At 46.4% G+C, this 22,564-nt stretch overlaps 1 protein-coding gene across 10 annotated transcripts in view; it reads right to left on the reverse strand.

Annotated features, from left to right (window-relative positions):
* Positions 1 to 4,490: 4,490 nt before the first annotated feature.
* Positions 4,491 to 22,564, reverse strand: part of mast2 (microtubule associated serine/threonine kinase 2) — a 169,019-nt gene continuing 150,945 nt past the window's right edge. For 7 of the 10 annotated variants that reach the window (XM_080770654.1, XM_080770655.1, XM_080770651.1 and 4 more), the window contains 15 exons: positions 22,267 to 22,399; positions 21,839 to 22,004; positions 20,814 to 20,915; positions 20,400 to 20,522; positions 19,560 to 19,669; positions 19,163 to 19,317; positions 18,546 to 18,691; positions 18,046 to 18,210; positions 16,159 to 16,398; positions 15,715 to 15,941; positions 14,278 to 14,400; positions 13,699 to 13,838; positions 12,918 to 13,114; positions 11,202 to 11,740; positions 4,491 to 10,830 (listed from right to left, as the gene is read on the reverse strand). In XM_080770654.1, coding sequence (XP_080626780.1) covers positions 9,361 to 10,830; positions 11,202 to 11,740; positions 12,918 to 13,114; positions 13,699 to 13,838; positions 14,278 to 14,400; positions 15,715 to 15,941; positions 16,159 to 16,398; positions 18,046 to 18,210; positions 18,546 to 18,691; positions 19,163 to 19,317; positions 19,560 to 19,669; positions 20,400 to 20,522; positions 20,814 to 20,915; positions 21,839 to 22,004; positions 22,267 to 22,399 — 4,036 coding nt within the window. In that variant the 3' untranslated portion in view covers positions 4,491 to 9,360. The remainder of the gene's footprint in view (positions 10,831 to 11,201; positions 11,741 to 12,917; positions 13,115 to 13,698; positions 13,839 to 14,277; positions 14,401 to 15,714; positions 15,942 to 16,158; positions 16,399 to 18,045; positions 18,211 to 18,545; positions 18,692 to 19,162; positions 19,318 to 19,559; positions 19,670 to 20,399; positions 20,523 to 20,813; positions 20,916 to 21,838; positions 22,005 to 22,266; positions 22,400 to 22,564) is intronic. The other 3 variants (XM_080770652.1, XM_080770653.1, XM_080770660.1) reach the window with 1 other exon arrangement.

The raw sequence follows: 22,564 nt of genomic DNA on the forward strand, positions 1-22,564 counted from the left end.
ACAGACGGGGTAATGGTGGCTGTGTGGACTGCCTGCTTCATGCTCTGTCCTGTCCAACAGAGACAGACGGGGTAATGGTGGCTGTGTGGACTGCCTGCTTCATGCTCTGTCCTGTCCAACAGAGACAGACGGGGTAATGGTGGCTGTGTGGACTGCCTGCTTCATGCTCTGTCCTGTCCAACAGAGACAGACGGGGTAATGGTGGCTGTGTGGACTGCCTGCTTCATGCTCTGTCCTGTCCAACAGAGACAGACGGGGTAATGGTGGCTGTGTGGACTGCCTGCTTCATGCTCTGTACTGTCCAACAGAGACAGACGGGGTAATGGTGGCTGTGTGGACTGCCTGCTTCATGCTCTGTCCTGTCCAACAGAGACAGACGGGGTAATGGTGGCTGTGTGGACTGCCTGCTTCATGCTCTGTCCTGTCCAACAGAGACAGACGGGGTAATGGTGGCTGTGTGGACTGCCTGCTTCATGCTCTGTCCTGTCCAACAGAGACAGACGGGGTAATGGTGGCTGTGTGGACTGCCTGCTTCATGCTCTGTCCTGTCCAACAGTGGCACGTGCCTAAAATGCAGTGGTGGGAAGTAACACTACATTTACTTAAGTACTGTACTTTAGTATAACGTTGAGGTATTTGTATTTTACTTGAGTATTTCCAATTTCCAATACATTACTTCTACTCTCCCCTCCATCTCAGAGGCAAATATTGTACTTTTATGTAGATTCTGATTAATACAAAACAGACTAACTTCTGCACTATATATATTTTGGCTATTTGAAAATAGCAGATCTACAAGCTCACAATAACTTGTCACTCACTTGTAGAATGGGACATTCTGCACAATGAGTACTTTACTTTTGGTACATTAAGTACATTTTGATGCTGTCTGCCTTCCTGCCTGTCCAATTGTCCATGAGTAGCTGTCTGTCTGTCTATGAGTAGCTGTCTGCCTTCCTGCCTGTCCAATTGTCCATGAGTAGCTGTCTGCCTGCCTGTCCAATTCTCCATGAGTAGCTGTCTGTCTGCCTGTCTATGAGTAGCTGTCTGACTGCCTGCCTGTCCAATTCTCCATGAGTAGCTGTCTGTCTGTCTGCCTGTCTATGAGTAGCTGTCTGCCTGCCTGCCAGCCAGCAAGTTGGTTAACAGAAAATAAATTGTTATGGCTGAGTAAAATAAAATACAATAAACACAATTTGCCTAAAAAAAAATGAGTAGTGATATGGCTGACTGAGTAAAATAAAACAATCTACCTGAAAATAGATAGCTATAAGTGAAGAGCAATTTCCGCAATTTCCGCAATTACCATTTCCGCAATTTCCGCAATTTCCTCAATTTCCATTTCGGCAATTTCCGCAATTTCCATTTCCGCAATTTCCTCAATTTCCATTTCCGCAATTTCCATTTCCACCATTTCCGCAATTTCCATTTCCGCATTTCCGCAATTTCCATTTCCACCATTTCCGCAATTACAATTTCCACAATTTCCATTTCCGCAATTTCCATTTCCGCATTTCCGCAATTTCCATTTCCACCATTTCCGCAATTACAATTTCCACAATTTCCATTTCCGCAATTTCCATTTCCATTTCCAACTATTAATGGCAGCTGGGTTTCATCATTCAAATAAAATAGAATTCTGTCCGTTTAGCTATAAAATTATGTCAGGGAATATGGATACACAGTATATGTCTTTCATTTGCATTGCATCTCCCCCCCCCCCCCCCAAGCTTTTATTTTCGTTCTCTAATAGTATTACTTATAATAATGTAATTAAAGATAACTTCATTCAGATTTATTTATTTTTATTTCATTTTCCAGATTTGTTTTTCTTCTTTTTTTTAGATTTTCATTGGTGGGCCAGTTATAATGGTCCCGCGGGCCTGATGTGGCCCGCGGGCCTAAGGTTGAGTATCACTGACCTAGGCTATTATTTTTAGCAAAGTGTCCCTTTAAGGAAATCAATTGAGTACTATTTCTACCACTGCTAAAATGGCATACAGTATCTACAAGGTCACAATGCAAGCAACGCATTGTGACCTTGTAGATCTGCCACTTAAATCTCTGGAGCACACCTGTCTCCACTTAACTCCCAGGTGAGCGAAATGGGAACGCTTTGCTCATACAGAGAATAATAACAAATATCGATTTGAACGGATTTGTTCTATGCATTTCAAATCTGCGTCACAACAATCCGTCTCTATCACTCCGCACAATTGCAGCCATTTCATGCACGATTAGCCTCATAGTCGTAGGCGTCATCACGGCGCACGGCGCGGAGGGCCATACATCAGCCACAACAGGCCTCATTAAGTACCTGGCACCTGCTACCAACAGAGACCAATTAGAACCTTCCCAATAATGGGATGTAATCTCTCTCTGCCAGGCCGTAGCCAATCGGCGGACAGATTTAATCACTTTGGCCAGCTCATTAAGGAGAATGAGGAAGTTACGAGCTGTAGAAGTAACTTAGTTCTTTGTTATATCACCTGCCACCCCCACATGACTGATAATGGACGGACCGCCTGGGACAGGTGTTTTGGCTGTGTGTGTGTGTGTGTGTGTGTGTGTGTGTGTGTGCGTATGCGTGCGTGTGCGTGTGTGTGCGTGTGTGTGTGTGCATACGGACTATGAGAATCAACTTGGATAATTTTGTACCGACTCCCTACATATTCTACAACTACATCCTACATATTCTGAACTGGGATCAATTCCATTTGCATTTTGCACATCGGATCCAGAGTGTATAATTGCGAGTAGGTGTGGGTTATAGACTGGATGGCACTGGTTAGTAATTAGTAACGAGAATGGACCTGTGGAAAGCCTGGAGATGGGAATATTGTAGGCTGACCTGACCTTCACCAAAAGAAATGTCTAGCTCTCAAATGTTTCTCTGTGCACAGGCTGCTCACACCTAATTGTCCCTAAAAGGATGAATAAAGTTGTTTTGACTTCATCTCCCTGTCTCTCCCTCTGTCGCCCCCTTGTCTGTCTGTCTCCCTGTGTCCTCATCTACCCTCCTCCTTGCCTACCTGTCTCCCCCCCCCCCCCCTCCTCCTTGCCAGCCTCTCTCCCCAAGTTTCCCTGTTTACCCTCCTCCTTGCCAGCCTCTCTCCCCACGTCTCCCTGTCTCCCCTGCTCCCTGCCTGTGTGTCTATACGTTTCCCTCCCTCCCTGGCTGCCTGGAATGAATTTGCCCGGTCATGTAGAGCCGTGTCAGAGGCAGGCGAAGCCAGCAATTCATCACCCACCGCAGCCCGCCTGTCACCACTCCGCTATACAGCGCATGTACGGGCGTGCGCGTGCATTGAGGGGAGGGTGACTGCTCGCTCGCTGGCTGTCAAGTCTAGCTCAACAGCAGCATCTGTGGGTAGCACCGCCATCCCCAAAGGACCTCCAGGAGGGAAAGTGTGTGTGAGAGAGTGAGTGAGAGCGAGCGTGCAGAGGTCCTTCTGACAGGTCCCTGCGGACGGGTGGACGGATGATGGAATGGAGGGAGAGAGAAAAAGACCCAATTATCCTTGGCCGCAGTAGCAGGAGATGTTTAAATCAGGCTGTGCGACCCCCGAACCCTGTTGTCCCTTATGCAGGACAGCGAGGTGCATAGGCCTCAGCAGCGCCATAGGGGCCGAGGAAAAGCTAATGGAGCTCCACTTTATAGTTTTCTCTTGTTCTCCCCCTCTTCTCCTCCTCAGTCGTCCCCTTCAAAGCAGTATGGCCCTCTGGCGCTCCACAGATTAGCCATTAGCCCCGGTAAATGCACCGCGAGGCCCGCTGAAGTCGTCCCTCAAGACCATTAAGATGGGCTGAAATCTCCTGCTGAGAAAGAGAGAGCCGCCCCCCACACTACCCCATCGGTCCATTTGAAGCCCCATTAGAGTGCTCTGCTCTGGGCCGGCTGTCACAAAACTGGAAGCTAACTGACTGGACGATGCCACTTTACTGATAATCCAAGGCACCACGGGACAATGAGTTTACGGATAATTTACGGCCACTTTTCCTGCCTTTCCCCGAGTCCCCCCCAAATGGACATGACTCCGTGATAAGAAATGACTGAAAATAAATATGTGGCTTGGAAAGAAAGGGGGACCAATTTGACCACATTTATGAGATGTGAGATTTGAGGAGAGCTTATTTTGACAGCAGAGTGCTTCCTTCCTATGAAAAACGACATAAGCAGCCTATTATATATATATATAAAAAAGAACTAGATTTGACCAAAGAAACAGCCAGGCGTATATTCTCCTCCATCTTTCATTATTACTGACTTTATGTGACGTGTTGGGGCCGTTAGTTTAGCCAAAGACACCTCTGTAAAAAATGTCTATCTCGCCTAATGTAAAAAGAGGTGTGCCATACAGTATAAATGCAACATATAGAACAATAAAGGCTATCATTTGAGAAAGACTGAAGTGTGTGTGTAAAAGAGAGATAAGGAGCGAGTGTGCCCGACGACAACAACCCAATAAAGAGACACTTCCAGCCAAAACCTACATAAAAAAACAACCTTTGTTTATTATTATAAGGTAGGATTAACGACAACATGCTTTTACCACGATAAAAAATAAAAAAGATATTGCACTGGTTTAACTGTAGCAATGTGGTTTTTCTTAATTTTTTCCTCTTAAATCCTTTTTTCACACTCTCTCTCGCGGGTTTTCACTGAACCTCGCTCCCCATCAAGCGCACCAACGCGTACACACATACACACGCTTCAGAAATACTGCTGGAGTAGTGCGTCAAGTGTTTTTTTTTTTCTTTTTTTTTGCTCGAGGCGAAAACGACCTCGCCATACGTACAGTGGTACACAGACGGCTGACTCCAGTTAACAGGCGTAGGACACTGCACACCGGGGACACGGCTGGTGACCCAAACACAGCTGAATCTCAGTGGTGTAATGCTAGCAGAGGAGGTGGGCATATTATTACCCCTCTATCCATATGGCAGGCAGGCTGACGGGTGGTTATAGGGTGACCTCCCCCAGCCATATACCATGTGTCAGTGGCCATTTATAATGTTTAAGGTGGGTCCTGTGGGTATCCGCCGTATGCCCAGGGACAGCGGCTGGCATATGCTATGTGCCCAATGACTGTACATAAAGGTATACTGTGGAGAATGCTCCCCATATGCTCAGACAGAGAGGTGGTTATTGCTGTGTGCAAATATACTACACCGCCAGTGTTAACGTAACCTTATTTGTAGCTCTGAGAGGGTAGAAGTAGGTTTTTACACTTTAATGAAATGTCAGTCTTTTCGGGCCCTGTGAGTAGGGGCGGGGGGGGGGGGCGCAGAGTGGAGGTAACACAACAAGGTACAGTACCACGGCACCACGCTGCAGCCAGGGAAGGGAAGGCTGCTCACTGTGCTCAGCCTGGCCCCAAGGCGGGTGATGGATCGTGCCTCGTGTTTTCATTGGCTGACATGGCCCCGTGTCTGTATGTTTGTTTGTTTGTCTGCAAGGATGTGTCGGTATGTGTTGTGTGTGCGTATGTGTGTGTTTGTGTGTCCAGTCGACAGCCCAGGGCCTCAGATTAATGACTCCACCCGGGAAACTGACACTTTGACTTCCCTTCCTGGCAGATGGCAGGACCATCATCTTTACACACGGGACTAAACAACTGTGTGTGTGTGTGTGTGTGTGGTGTCAGTATAGGGATGGCAATGTTGTCGCTGGTAGAATGGCACTAGTATTGACCAGAGTGTATAAGGGCAGCTGTCCATGCGGCAGAGCAGATGGACTGGAGTGTGAGTGTGTATGACTACATATACACAAACAGTAGCACAGGTTTGAACTATATATAATGTACATCACAGCTCGAGAACTGAAGTCACATTGACGAGGGACTTCGCGACCGTGAGTGCCAAGAATCGATCCAGAACGGACTTTGACCGAGGCGGTGATAGAGCTCTGGTCAACGAACGAATGCTGCTATACACGGCGTGAACACTTTCAGAGGTAATGTGCAAGATGACCGCTCTGTGCACTGATCAGCATGATCTACAGAGAGCCACTGTGTGGATGCATGCAGTGTTCCAATGCGGCATCCACAAAGACCCAGAGGAACAATTCAGTTCAAAACATCCGTCTGCCAAACAGATCAATGGCGCGTCACTTGAGTCATGTAGCGCTGTAACACCCTGCGGCCAATGGGGGGGGCACCTCTCCCGGTTCCTGGCTGATTGATTAGCCGAGGTGGAGAGCAGATAAATCAAAAGAGTTTAAGCAAAATGTCTGCAGGTTTGTGACAAATGATGGGAACCGCTTATTCACATGCTAAACTATTTCACACACACACACACACACACACACACACACACACACACACACACACACACACACTCGCAAAGGACAAGAGGACTTTGCATGGGAGAAGCTGTGGACATTATGTGCACTGTCAGTTCCTCTGTCCCGATTCCCCGTTCACTACAACCATAAACTTGGGCTGGGCAATATATAGATATAAGATTGATATTGTGATATGAGACTGGATATTGTCTCATATCATATATATATTTTGAGAAAATGGATACAATATTATTGTCAAATTGTCGATATTGAGGTATTTGGTCAAAAATAGTGATATTTGATTTAGTCTATATCGCCCAGCCCCAAAACACAAACACAGTCTACCGTGACTGGTTCATCATGTGTGGATTAAACTCAACATGAAGACAACCACATTATGATTGCAGGCAACTTAAACATGTGGAAAGCTGTCGGTACATTTCATAGCCTGTAAGAAAAGTTTGATTGCTACAGGCATCAAGTTCCCATTGACAAAAGAAAGAAAAAAAAGAAAGTAAAATGAAACCAAACCCAACAAATAACATTAATATGTAAACATAATACAGAGATTGCCACATTGTCAGTGTGTGTGTATGATATTGTAGTTAACGTCTTTTAGTGATCAAGAACCTTCTTTTCAGCTGCAGTGGGACTGTAACGAGCAGTGTTGCTTTGTCAAGCGGTGACATAAGCAAGCGGTAAATTACACAGGGAGGTTTTTAACACACAATGAAGCAACACTGAACACCGCCATTTGTTATGGCTCCGTCACTCTTCAGTTGACTTCCTTTCGGAGGTGATTTTTTTTCCTTCTCTTTTTCAAAATGTAAAAACAATTATCAGTGCCATTTCCTGTGCACAATTTGCTTGCTTCAAAACGTTATATATAGTAACTATTAGCACGGGAATCTATCAGGGTGAGTTGTGTATCCAATAAACCACAATATTTTGGATCAAGTAGGCAAACTGAAGTTCTTCAAATCAATTTGGAACTTGGATAGTGAATTGAACTCCCGCCCGTTTGTCACAGAGGAGTGGGAGGGTCAAAGCTCTCGTTCAGAGTGGTCATTGGTCGACCGCCCCTCTGCTCTGTAAAAGCCAGACATCTGACTGGCTCAACCTTTTGTTATCGTTGGTTTCAATGAACACAATAAGAGATAAAAGGGCAGTGCAATGCCTGCTTCCCTGCCTACTCAGGCGTCTGTACATAGGTAGCAGGGTTGACAGGGAGCCCCTAGACGAGGATACCATTACCCTAAAAACACACATTATGCACGCACGCACACACACGCAACACTGCAGGGTATAAAACAGATGCCAAACAGATTTTTAAATATTCATATATACACACACACATAGACACTCTCCCTCTCTCTCTTTCTCTCTTTCTCTCTCTCTCTCTCTCTCTCTCTCTCTCACACACACACACACACAAAGTAATGTCCGCAAAATTTACATAAGAGGCATAATAACACACAGAAAAAACACAGCAAGTTGGTCCAGATATCAAATAAAAACAGCAACTTTTAAGTGGCTGATCGATAAAGAGCAGGGGCTAGAAATAAAAGCTGGCAGTCCATTGGAACAGCACTTTTGCTAAAAACTTTGGGTTGAGGCCCATTAAAGCATCCTGGGACTGTTTTTGGTGGAGAACGCTAGAGTGGGTTATTGAGCTTGGGCCCTGCGGTGAGCTGAGAACGTAGACTAATAACAGGCTGTTGATGATTTATATATGTGCCATTTCGCTATGAAATGCCTGCCTCTAGAGCCAGGGAGAAGACAGCTGAGTCAACCTTGTGCGCTACAAAAAGATGGTACACTCCCGCAAAACATATTTGCAACTGAATGAGTTGCCAACTCTTACACTTGTGTACTTGTGTAAAGTAATCTAATCCTGTGATTTGTCAACTGAGAAAAATATCCTGTTCCAGGATAGTTCATGTCACACCACAGTCCATGTAGTGATAGCTAAATCCTTAGGCTGATCGCTAAAGCTAAAAGTCCCTGAACAGTCAGTCAACAGTTGATTACAGTTACTTACTGGGATTCCACAGCAAATCACTATGCTAACTTGTGATTAGGCTGTAGTACTGTATATGCTGTAGAACAGTCTTTGTTTTGCCATGCAGGGTAAGTTTGGCATTCATTTGGTAAGTCAGCATAAACATTTCAGGTTTAGTAGCAATCCTGACAACCCCTACAAAGCACTAAGCAATGTGTGTATGCTCTTCGTTTGGGGAATACATCCGCTCTCCAGCAGATTTGCAGTGTTAGATCATGAGGGACTGGAGTGCAGAGAGGAGAGAATGTAATTTGGCCTGGTTAGCTAGGTGCTGAGTGGACATTGGCGGTGCAGATTTAGACCTAATAATCCCTGTAATGCATTTATACAGATTGCTAAGCATACGCTGCTCTTTATTGCTGAGATACAACCTTTTCCCAGTCACGGCTGGGCAGACATGTAGGAGAGAGTGAAGGAGGAGAGGGAAACGTGTTCCGTAAGGCACGGCCATCTGATCTATTAGCGAGAAACACGTGCGTGAGCTCTGGCTAACCTCAAGGTGAAAGGTAATGATGCAGTGAACAGAGAAAAGGCTGTTAGCAAGTGTGTGTGTGTGTGTGTGTGTGTGTGTTCATTCATCTTGTTCATTGTGTGTGTGGACCACCCAACTCTATATTTCTAGCCCCAAAGTAAAGAGAGAAAGGTAACTTTTCACAAAGACATTTAGTCAAAGGTCTGACTACAGGATCCAAAGACGTACAGAGATACGATGTCAGGATGCCAAAATGGCCGCCACCACGTGTAAAACACAGAACAACCCCGGAATGGAACTAGTACTACAGTACCATGTTTGTCTCTGCCTTCCACTTCTGACGGATCAGTCTCTCTCTCTCACTTTCTTGGCCCCATCCTTGTCTTTCACATCAACAATCTCACTCTAGAATTGGGGTAGAGCTTTCTAGTGTGATGTTTTTCTTCCAAACATGCAGTTCATGGTGACTTTAAAAATCTTGAGCCAACAAATTAGTGGTGTGAATTTGTCCTTTCTTGTGTCTTTTACATGTTCTTGCTGCTACGTCTTGTCTTGTGAGGAGGCGGGGGCGGCAGCACTTTTCTGGGGTTCAGACCTCTTTCGCTGAGACTCAGCTGCTGTGGCAGCTGGGATTGTGCTGGGGGAAGGCTGAGCAGCAGTCGTTGTCCCGGACCACAGTGCGGATGCAGTGGCCAACTCTCTGCCGGTACCTGCCACCTGCCTGGTGTCCGGGGGGTCCTTGCAGCGGGGCTGGGCCGGGGCTGTGCAGTCTTTCTGGGTGGAGGAGGATCGCAGTACTGGACAGGTGACTGGCTCTGGGTTAAGTTTGACTGAGGTCTCGGATAGCCGGTGAGATGTCTGAGGGCTTCTGGGGTGCCTGAATGGAGATGAGAGGTGGTCCGCAGGGAGCTGGGAGTCGGGGGTCTTGGATATCTTGTCCGTGGGGGTGCTGAGTTTCACCGGGCCCAGCACACTCTTAGCCACCATGGTGAGCTGGGACACCACCTTGTCCACCCCGCTCTCAGTGACTGAGGCTAGGGAGGCTGATGCCCCAGCAGCGGCGGCGGCAGCAGCAGCCATGCTCTGGGCCTGTCTCCTGTTGTCGGCTTCTTTCTTCTCCTTGGAGATGCCTGGAGAGGAGCATGTGGCTCGCACTACTTCTCGGTCATCGCTCTGCCCAGGAGAGGAAGCAGCAGGAGTAGTGACGGTAGAGGAGGTGGTGGGTATGGTTCCGGGGCTGTCCATGATTCGGTCGTCAGATTTTGGTTCTGGAGAGGCAGAGTTCTCCTTGAGACTCCTCCTGTCTTGCGGAGGTGCCGGTTTGAGGAAGGGCTCCTTGCTGACTGAGATGAATGCACTGCCTGGAGTGGAGAAGGGTAGGGGACCCTGGATGGGTATAGCGGAGGTGGTGCCCTCTGAAATCTTGCCTTCTTGTCTCCCACAGTCGTCTTCTGCAGACAAGGCTGAGGTACCGTCTTTCCCTCCCAGGGAGGTGGCGCTAGCTGTGGGCTTCTGCTCGATAAGCTTGGCTTCCAGTACGGAGGGGAGTGTGTGTGATGGAGTGTGCATGGCCAACTGTGACGGACCGGACTGTGTAAGCGTGGTGGAGGAGGTGCAAGAAGAGAGGCAGAGGGAGGGCAGGGTGCCCCCAGGGCCCGTTCGGACGGTGGTGGGCCGAAGCAGGGGAGGCGTGGTGAAGGTGGTCCCCCTGCGCCCATCCTGGCTGTCCTCCGATCCCTCGTCTGTCTCGTCCTCCGATGAGTCAACCTCGTGTATAGCGTCTTGCTTCTGCAGTGACTCTCTCCGCTCAGCTCTGTCCTGCCGGATGGCCGACAGTTTGTCCTTCAGTTTGCTCTTGCCCGGGACCAAGCCCAGTGAGCCGGGCACTGTACTGGGACTCCCCTCGCCTTCTTGCCGCCCGAGCTTCCTGGAGGATGACGAGTGTTTCTGCAGGCTACCCTTCTCCACCCCACGCCCTGCTGAGGACAGCAGGCCCTCGCTGGCAGACTCCTGGCAGGCACAGAACAAGATATATACTCACACCAAGTATAGGAAAGGGCACAACAATGCATCATGGAACAGAGAAAGTACTGTGATAACACAAACTAGTTTCAGCTGCAGTAAGCAGTATTTCTGAGTATATATATATATATTTTAGAATAAAGTTATTCTATAAACTATTCCTTAAGTAATCAGAAACAGTTCAGTTTGTAATGTTGTAGATGCTTTTGCAATATTTTCAGCTCTTCCAACAAATACTTCCAGGACTGCAAAGAAAAATAAATGCCCAATGAAAGGGACAATATAGGGCTAACATTAACGGTATTTAACAGAGTGATTTAAAGTAAAAGGTTCCATTGCTGTACGTCTCCTTTGTCTACCTGGAGGCTCTGTAGACTCGGATCCCTCTGCAGCATCTCCTTCTTGAACTCGGAGTGGGAGATGTCCAGGCTGTGCTTACGGCAACCCACAGCAGGCCCCACCGCCAGCTTCTTGTCCCCCGCTGTGCAGACACTCGACGGGGAGGAGGGCGAGGAGGAGAGGGAGGAGGCCAGCTTCTCGGCCGACTGCACCCTCTTGAGGAGCGGCGAGCGCGGAGGCTCTGCGCTCTTGGGCCTGGAGATCTGTCTCACCAGGGGAGGGGAGGAGTGGAGCTTCACGGGGAACGGCGGTCCCATGGCATGGCCGGGGAGCGGCGATGGGGAGCGCTGGGGGGAGGTGCTCTGGGGGGTGGGCGAGGGCGTGCGGGCCAACGGCGAGAGAGGGATGTTGCCAGCAGACTTGCGACGGGGCGAGCGGTACTGGCGCTGCAGTTTGGGGGCCAGGCCGTGGAGGGAGCTGGGCCGGATGTGGCCCGAGCTGGCCGGAGAGTTGGGTACGCTGGAGCTGGGGGAGCTGCTCTGGGAGGAGTTCCCACCCACTGGAGGGCAGAGAGACAATATGCACGTTCATATATGTGGCCACAACCACAGGAACACCACACACACACATACAATACATAAAGACATGAAAAATATGAATACAAAAACAGGCAGTGACAAAAAACACACACACACACACACATGTGCGCACGTGTGTGCACACACACACACACACACACACACACACACTCGTGAGCCCCATATACATTAAAACAAATCCTATTATCGTCCATCAAAGTCAAAAACATCATACAGTGTGCAATCATTAATCAACATGAGGGTCATTTACACATTTAGTGCTCATTCATAACATGTAAGAAGAGATGAATGTACGTGTCTGAGCACCAGTGTGGGCCTGAATAAGTAAGTATGATTGAAATAAAGGAGCTGCGTGACTTGACTCTGTGCAAAAATGTACAGTTAGAGCAGAGGAACTGGAAGATATTACTTATGCGTGCATGTGTGTGAATGTATGTTATTAATACACTGTCATGTGTTGTCTCGGCGGTATGAAGAGACTTTTGCCGATACGTCCTTCTATGGCAGTGGTTCTCAATCATGTAGAGACCCCAGAGGGGTCCCTACACACTATATCATAGGAACTCGTCAAACATTGGTTTAATTGTCAAATAATATCAGAAAGAGGCAATTTAATTTAATTTAACAATTTAAGTTGGCGAAAGGTAACCTGACTCCGCCAGATTGTGGCAGTATTGAGTTCACAAGTCTGGTCTGGGATCTGGTCTCTCTCAAGCAGAAACCATAAACCAGAAGCAGCGGGACAAAAATGATGATATCTCCATAATAATGTCGAGTTGTAGTCTTGTTAGGTTGTGTTTACAGTTGCACTGTGGCAGCGCTTCAATACGTCATCAGTATCGTGTTGATTCTGCCTCTAGCGGCCGCATATCTCTCTGGTCAGAAATGGCTCGGAGTACATCGTCTCTGCCCGAGAGGGACCAGATGGGAGCAGGAGGAGGAACTCACTGCTGCCACCAGCTGGCGAAGTCAGGTTAGGCGAAAGGGCCTTTGTGTGGAGTTTGCATGTTCTCCACGGCCTGAGTAAGTAATCCTGGTCTCTATACTGCCTCCCCCTGGTCCTGATGGAGGGGAAAGGAACTGGTTGGAATAACGTGTTCCACTTCCTTCCACGTGTGTGTGTGTGTGTGTTCTCACCAGAGTGAGCAGAGTCTGGTGTAGACCTGTAGCCCTGTGTGGGGCTGCGTGGGGACAGGTTGTGTGTGGGGGACCCGGGGCCGCTCTCCCCAGAGGACAGCGAGCGGTTGAGGGAGGACAGACTGCGGCTGGTGTGGAGGAGAGACGCCTGCTTAGTGATCTTCCTGAACAGAGACGTCCTCTTCTTACTGCTGCTGCTGAAAACACACACACAGACACACACACACACACACACACACACACACACACACACTGTATACTGAATACAGAATGTATACAATGTAACCTCATCCGACAGCGAGAAACGCCTGGAAAAAACTACAGCCAAAAGTGTCTACACAGTGTGGTTCTATGTACTTTTCTTTGTAAAGCAATTTCCAGCGCATCAGCGTAATTTCCTTGGGCAATACTTTCTGTAAGTATCCATGGAAACCAATGGTTCCCGACCAAGCCATGAGACCCATAGAGCAGGATCCCAACTCCTGTTTCTGTAGTGTGAGGTGGCTTGATAAGGAGGCATTGGGTCCCATATTTATAGCTGCTTACTTTCTGTATTTCTGCTTTTCAGTAAAAGTTCGTCCAGTCCAGTGTTCATAAAATGTAAAGTTGTTAGTTTAACTATGAGAGGGTACAAATGTAAGCAAATTGACCTGTAAGGATCCATTTGGTTAAATTTTGTACTACAAATGTATAACCGAATGAATACCGGTATATAATTCACGCTGAAGTAAGTGCATATACAATTAGGATTACAGGTAAATCTACTCCTGCTGTGGCCTACCTGTCCTGTCCCTCGGTCTTGGTCTTGGTCTTCTTGTTGCGTCTGGCCATCTTGGACTTGTGGCCGGTCTTCCGGGCCGGGCCGATCTTGATGGTGGTGTTCTCAAACGGAGTGGCAGAGATGGACACCTTACCGCCACTCTGAGGGATGACAGAACCATTAAAACACGTGTGCGCACTGCGTTTCCCAAACTAAAGTAAATATCCTTAAAATACAGTACTGTGTCTGTTGTGTAGGGATTTTACATACACAAAAAGTCTGTTATTTGAAGTGCACTTTGTGAACGTGCACATGTGCAATGTGCATGCATACTGTATATGAGTGATCACTTGCACTGAGCTGTGCATAACAATGGTTTTCAGCTCAGGAACACACAGAAGTATAACATGAGGAGACAGAGCAGTACTGTTCAGAATAGGAACATTTGAAAAATTGACAAGTGACAATGCATTGACAATGACAATGACAATGCATTGACAATGACAATGCATTGACAATGAGACACAAAACTGTCAGCAAATGAATCCTGAATGTTGTTAATCTCACTGTTTCATGAGGTGGTGTGAGGTGTTGTCATACCTTAAGGATAAGCTCCACCACCTCAGTGTGCACTAGACCGTGTACTGGCTCTCCATTGACATGGGTGATGAGGTCTCCCTCTCTCAGCCCCGCCTCATCGGCTGGGCCCCGATCCTCCACATGCTGATGGAGATGACAGGGAGAAAAACAGGATGATGGAGAGAGAGAGATGGGAGATGGGGAGTGGAAGGAGAGAGAGAGAGAGAGAGGAGAGTTTGAAAACATGACTAATGACAAAAAAACCTCCCATATCTGCTGGGTGAAGTGTGCAAACAAACACAGCAGCGAGATTTGTGAGCTGCTGTGACAGGAGAATGATGTCAAATGGAATACAAGCACCTTAAGGAATACAAACCACTGTGTGTGTACACTGTTTATCAAAAGTATAAAGCTAACGTCTCCTATACGGATGCATATTGTATAACTATCTCTGACAGATAATGCACAATCTTTTTATAGTTTCACAAGATAGTATTACCCAAAGTGTTAATGTAACACAGTTCCAATATTTATTTGTAAATACATTGTTTTATTCTGATTGTCTTGTATCAATTCTGCTTTGGCAATGTAAACATACGTTTTCTCATGCCAATAAAGCTCCTTTAAATTGAATAGAATTGAATAGGAGAGAGAGAGGGGGGGGGGAGGTAACATGGGATGAGAGAGGGGACATTGTGGTGCTGTTGTTTACTGCCATCTTGTGCCAACAAAAAGCATTTTAATCCTGCTCTTATATCTTTCCCATCTCTACTGGGAGAACATGAACTAATATGGTTATGTAAAATCTGTGTAATCTGTATAATATGATAACACATCCCTGGAGTGATAATGAATGATTACATTTGGGTAATTATGTAGATCACAAATAAAAGGTATTCTTAGTAATTAAGAAAAAGTGAGAAGACTCTGTTGGACTGCATCCATTTTTATCTTCTTTAAAGCATTCTTTAGCATTGAGCATTGGCAAGGGCAGGGACTGACAAAGCTGATTTAAAGCCACATTTGAGCTGTTTCTTTGCATTTTTTGGCATGTGTGTGGAGTTGTGCCACACACATCCCTGGAAGTGTGCATGTAGTTGTGGCACATGTGGCACATGTGATAATTATATATTTGCATAGCACCCTTTAGGGTATTCATACATTAGTATATTAGGGTACTTCTGTAGATTACAAATGAGCTAAACTCACTTGTAATTAATGATACTCACAATTTAATTGATGCAACCTTTTCATAAGAAGCTCAATTTGATACAGAATTGAAGACAATACATTATAAAACAAAATAAGAATCAACAATGGTTGAGAAATGACAAAGGTTGCCATAGTTACCACCCTGCTGATGGCAGTGTGTGCATGTCACTCACCCAGACCATGTGGTGCACAGAGTAGATGTCCATATTACCACCCTGCTGATGGCAGTGTGTGCATGTCACTCACCCAGACCATGTGGTGGACAGAGTAGATGTCCGTGTCGCCCATGTACACGCGGATGGCCCTCAGGGTGAAGCCGTACTTCTTGCCCACCCGGTGGATGATTATGGCGGGCTTGGCGTTGCACACGGCCGGGGACAGGTCCCTGCTGGGGGACGAGTCCCTGGACGAGGGGTTGGAGGACAGGGAGTGAGGAGACATGGGGCTGGCCAGGGGAGAGGCTGCATGGTGCTCTGAGGGAGACGCAGGGAGACGGAGGCACCGGTCAGAGGGGTTACTGTACTGGTACAGTTTGACACGCACGCAAGATTAACTTTTATATCAGATAGGCAGGCGCGCGCGCAGCCGCGCACACACACACACACACACACACACACACACACACACAAACACACACACACACACACACACACGTGGGCGTGCCGTACGCACACACGAACACACACTAACCTGAGGGTATCATGAGGGACAGCGTAGTGGCTGAGGCTGACTTGATGACCTTGTTGAGCGGTCTGGAGCTGGCTGTGGTACCGTGTTTGTCCGCGTCTCCGGACAGCAGCCTGTGACGCGCCCTGCGCGCAGCCAGGTCACTGATGGCTTTAGGGGTTGCCACGGAGCTGCTGCAGCTCTCCGGGGTTACACAAGCACCTCCGCTGGCACCACGATCACACACGTCACCAGAACTACCCGCTGGGAGGGAGAGAGAGAGAGAGAGAGAGGGGATGTGCAGGAGAAATGACAGAGAGGTCACACGAGGTCATCAACTGTGGCTGACGTTGAAGAAGTGCGTCGATTTTCACATTCTGCAGAATGCGATCAATAGCATGCAATTGCCGCCGCCGAGATTATGCAATCAATATTACTCATGCAGTATCATTTTACCTAAAGTGCGTGCTCAGCATACCCACACTACTGTTACCATGTCTGACGTTTATCAGCATACCCACACTACTGTTACCATGTCTGACGTTTATCAGCATACCCACACTACTGTTACCATGTCTGATGTTTATCAGCATACCCACACTACTGTTACCATGTCTGACGTTTATCAGCATACCCACACTATTGTTACCATGTCTGATGTTTATCAGCATACCCACACTACTGTTACCATGTCTGACGTTTATCAGCATACCCACACTATTGTTACCATGTCTGATGTTTATCAGCATACCCACACTACTGTTACCATGTCTGACGTTTATCAGCATACCCACACTACTGTTACCATGTCTGACGTTTATCAGCATACCTACACTATTGTTACCATGTCTGATGTTTATCAGCATACCCACACTACTGTTACCATGTCTGACATTTATCAGCATACCCACACTATTGTTACCATGTCTGATGTTTATCAGCATACCCACACTATTGTTACCATGTCTGACGTTTATCAGCATACCTACACTACTGTTACCATGTCTGACGTTTATCAGCATACCTACACTATTGTTACCATGTCTGACGTTTATCAGCATACCCACACTACTGTTACCATGTCTGACGTTTATCAGCATACCTACACTATTGTTACCATGTCTGACGTTTATCAGCATACCCACACTACTGTTACCATGTCTGACGTTTATCAGCATACCCACACTACTGTTACCATGTCTGACGTTTATCATTTACCCTCACGACTGTAGTTACACTGGATCCTGGAAATCGGGTACTTTCTATTTCTCACATACGGCCTATTAATGTACTGTAGATACCTGGTAAAATGTTGACAATGAACTTAATATACTAATACTATTTTGTATAATGTCTACTACTGTGTAATATTACTGTTATTTTACTAGTATAAACTATTTTGTTTTATTTTTCATTTTGCATATGGATATTGCCTGCTTGGCCCCTCTTTATGATCGTTCCCTTTGATTTTTGGATTTTCTGCCCCTTGTTTCTCTGTTTTTATTAAAGTGCCAGAGACGTTAAGACAAGTTGAATCCAATTATGCACTGATTGCCATGGACGAGTGACAAGTATTATTTTATATTCTTTATTTTTATTTTATAATCCATATTTTGAAAATTTGATAATCTGGTGTGCAGGTGATGACATGCACATTACATGCATAATAGAATTACATTTCTTTCATTTTTTTATAATGGGCTAATTGGCAACGAAAGCCAAAACTGGTGACTACCAGGTGGCGCTGAAGTTGTTTCTTTATTTCTTTATTGTTAAATGTGGGCCTGTCAATCCCTTTGAGACTGTAACAGAAATCACTTCACTAGAAATAGTTTGTGTGCATGCTCTGATTCTGCAGCTGTAATGCTACTTCTTTGGACATGTAGTCCTGATCCAGGCAGCAGTACTGACGTGTGAGCGTGGTCCTGCTGAGCAGGCTGGAGGCAGAGGCAGGCGTGGTGGGAGAGTCGTCCAGCGTCAGCTCCCTCTCCAGGGGCAGCTCCGGGATGGACAGAGGCAGCTCCTCGCTCCGCGGGCCCCTCACCAGGCTGGGACTCCTACGGCTGCCTGCTGGGCCTAAACAGACCAGCACACACCAGGAGGGGTCAAACATGCACGGACAGTGCATTCGGTCGGCACAATTGGCAGAGAAAAAAAAACGTTGAATGATTCCGCAAACCCATCTCAACGTGTCAAGGCGTGTTAGTTCCCAGAGATATTTTGAAAACCTAATGTAACGTACTGTAGAAGCTCCTGTCTGAGCTAGGACCTTAACAACAAGGTGTATGTATTTATAGCATTGAAATATTGATCCTTCTAAACTTCCAATAGACTCGTTTCACTGTGGTGAAACATTAACACTACCTCTAAAATATTGGACAAAGTACATTGTTGCAGTGGTTAGTACGTACCTTGACCCGGTCCTTCCTCCTCCAAGGAGATGGCGAAGCGCGGCATCTCGATGATGGCTGAGCAGCAGCGCCTACGCACGGTCAGCGGGGGACTGGAGTCGCTCTCCGTGTGGGACGATTCAGACACAGACAGACGCTTACGCAGGCTGGGGGGGTACAGACTGGTCAGTGTACAGTTATGCATGCGCACACACACACACACACACACACACACACGCACACACACACACACGCACACACACTTTCAAATGCAAGGAGGCCACAGACTCAATCACACAATATTGCTCTAAAGCGCTTCCAGAAACCCAATTTGAGCTTGTGTTAAGGCGATTTCCCTCGCCTGCGTCTTGGTGATTTTGAGAAGCTTCAATATTAGATTCCCTAATAGATATCTGAATAATTAAAGCGCAGTACCACAAAGAGTCATCCTGCACAAGACATGCATACGTCATTCTACATTTGTTCTCAATAAGTAATGCGAACCCAGTGAATTATTCAGAGACTGTACAGTTTAAAAAAAAAGGTGAGGATCAGATTCATTTTGAATTTTTACTTTCACCTATAACGATATGGCCAGAATTGGGAGGCCAGGGTTAACGTGGTCAACATAAACTCACATCTCTGGAGATCCCACCAGCCAGGAGCGGTCTCTGGACTTGAGGCCACTGAGGCTGTCGATGCGCTCCCCACCCTCCTCACTGAGGCTGCGCTTGGTGGGGGGAGGGGTACGCTTCTCCTCGTGGAGGGAGAGGCGCTCCATGCTGCTGTACACCTGCACGCACACACAGAACATGTAACATGTAAAGCAACAACATGTAACTTATGAACCACTAATTATATGATTAGAAGTATTTGTGTCTTATAAGACTTCCTCTGCTCAGTCCAGCGTAAAATTAAAAGGTTAACACTAGTGCCAACTGAAGAGCAACTGTGTTTGTATGGCATGAACAAAAGCTACAATCAGAACACTGTGTGTGTGTGTGTGTGTGTGTGTGTGTGTGTGTGTGTGTGTACCTTGCTGAAGCGAGGAGAGCAGGAAGAGAACTGCCGTAGCTCCACATGTTCATCGTCGTTGGTGTCGTCCTCCTCCTCCGAGTCTACGTGGTGGTACTTGTCTGAACGAGCTGTGCACGCACACACACACACACACACACACACACACACACACACACACACACACACACAAATACAAATTAACCACTTAAACCATATCTACACAGAATGATTCTCTTCACTGAAAACGGGTGATATATGAGCTCACAAGACATCGCGACTTGTAGAATGTTTCCCCTATTTTTACAGAATGTCCGCCTATTATCACATGCCCACAATAAGGCGCCATGTGGTTAAGAGACTAATTTAGTGCCCAATATATACAGTAGTACACAATATAACAGCCGGATGGGAACCGTGAGGTTCCCAGTTCGATCCCGGGCATCCCCCAGAGTTAGTGTCAAAGTGTCCTTGAGCATGACACTGAACCACTAATTGCTCCCGATGTGCAGATTTGTGCATGGTTTCCTCAGCCATCGGTGTATGAATGTGTGTGTGAATGGGTGAATCTAATGCACAGCCTATGTAGCGTTGGATAAAAGTGCTATATGAATGCACCATTTAACATTATTTGATATATCCTGCATATTATACATAAAGATATACACACACACACACACACACACACACACACACACACACACACACACACACACACACACACACACACACACACACACACACACAAACAAATCAGTGTTCTGCTCAGCTCTGAATAATTGTGTACAGTCCAAGTGCACTTGTTAACAGAGTGTACGGTGCAGAGACAGACAGACACACAGAGGGAGACAAGACGCATACTGTCAAAGTAGCTGGTGTCATCCTCCGACTCTAGCTGTGGAATGAACTCTGCCTTCTGCCTCAACAGACTGTTCCAGTCCAGGTCTGTGAAGAAGGCATGCTGCTTCACCTCGTATGCACTGCCTGCACACAGGACCATGGGACGAGGGATGGCATGAGGAGTGATAATGAAAGAGAGAGAGAGAGAGGGCATCGAGGTTAGACTTGATTATTTTTCACAACAGTGGCAGCAGTAGGATTTAAATATTAATGTGTGCCTGTTATTACATATCCTCGCTGTCGGCCAGAAAACCTGGATCTACATAATATAGTATACAGTATATATAGTTTTGTTCATAATGCCGTTTTCTGTGTGTGTGTGTGCGTGTGTGTGTGTGTGTGTGTGTGTGTGTGTGTGTGTGTGTGTGTGTGTACCTGTGCCCAGTCTTTCTAGAGGGTTCTGTCTTAACAGTTTGGAGATGAGGTCTTGCGCTTCTTGTGGGAGAGCCTCCTCCTCCTCTGGCCAGATGATCTCATCTACAGTCCAACACACAGAGTTCCACTGGGTTTATTTTCGGACTAAAAACTACAAGATAAAAAGCGCAAGGAGTGTGCTGGAGGGAATACTATACGATCCGCCAGAAGGCTAACAATACAACACCGCAATGCACGGAGGCACTTAGACCTTACCTACACACGGCATAAATATGGACAGAGACATGCTCATAAAAAAAGATATACAAAATCAATGGGAGTTTATGATCATTGATTTGCCCTTTCATCAAAAGGAAATCAAAGGGGAACAGAACGAACAGGGAAAATCACAATCGATTTCATCTCTTGTAAGTCATGGCTCTGCATGTAGAAGACGGAACAGCGTCTCCGTGTCTCCACCATTTCTAATGATTAGATCATGTTACGTGTGGCCAACCACCTCCCCCCACCACTACGATACCTAGAAAGAAAGACGTTAATAATGAAATACAGCCTCAGTAATGCCTATATTGAGTAATGGATTATGGATACAACGCAACATTGCACTTGCAAACTTTTGTTTTGGCTCTAGGGACACGTATTTCATAAAATGAATTAACTTGTGATGCTGATAGATAGGATGCAATGTAATCTTGTTAAAGCTAACCTGATTGTTTTATTTAATTCAGCATACCGGTACCTTACACAGCAATTCCTCCATTAGATCTTAGTTAACGCCACACTATATGTTGCCTTGTATGCCCTAAAAGTTCCATATTTGGACCTCCCTTTCCCAGATTTATATAGCCTCTTGTCCACCATGGAACGCTTCTGAGAATGCTTTATAAGCATTCCATGGTTTGGTGTTGTTAGATGGGGAACACTTTATACCATGGCCAGTCAGCATGACTGCATAACCATGCTCAATCCACTGGGAGGGTTTAATGATGCTTATTGGTTTTACACCCTCTGGTACTACTACTCACCACTGATGACCTGTCCAAACAGCTCCTCAGGGGTGTCACCAAAGAATGGAGCACAGCCCACCAGGAACTCATAGAGGATGATTCCCATGGACCACCAGTCCACTGGCTTCCCATAGCCCTGACGAAGTATCACTTCAGGGGCAATGTACTCTGGGGTACCGCACACCTGGACGGATGGAAACGCACGCGTGTGCACACAGTCACACACACAGGAACAAAACTTAGTTGCAAGGTACAAAAGATTATTGCTTAAGAAGATACTTGTTAGATACTATAATACTAGTATTTTGACTGAACTCACTTCCTATATATAGTATAATTCCCACTAGCCACTTCAAACAGCAAATCGTCGGTCAGAGCTTATTTTCTATGAAATAAATGAACATTAATTTAAATCTGGTTTGTGTTTTCCGGTTGAGGTGACGTACCTGTTTATCCAGGAACTCTCTGGTGTCTTTCTCTATGTGTCCTTCATACAGGTTGGTGGTCAGACTCATCAGGCCGATCTTAGACAGACCAAAGTCTGTCAGTTTGATGTGGCCCATGGAGGTGATCAGCAGACTGCATGAAGATGAACAAATATTATGACCTATAAATATCGTGGAAGATAAAACAACCCTAGGCAACCTAACTGAGCCACACCAGGAACAGTGCTTGTCGGAAACTGAAACCTATGACTTTAAGAGGAATCAATATTCAGGAGAATCAAGAGGGTGTATTTGTCAC

Source organism: Protomyctophum bolini (genome assembly GCF_963924005.1).
Source record: "Protomyctophum bolini genome assembly, chromosome: 8".
In the NCBI taxonomy this organism is placed as follows: Eukaryota; Metazoa; Chordata; class Actinopteri; order Myctophiformes; family Myctophidae; genus Protomyctophum; species Protomyctophum bolini.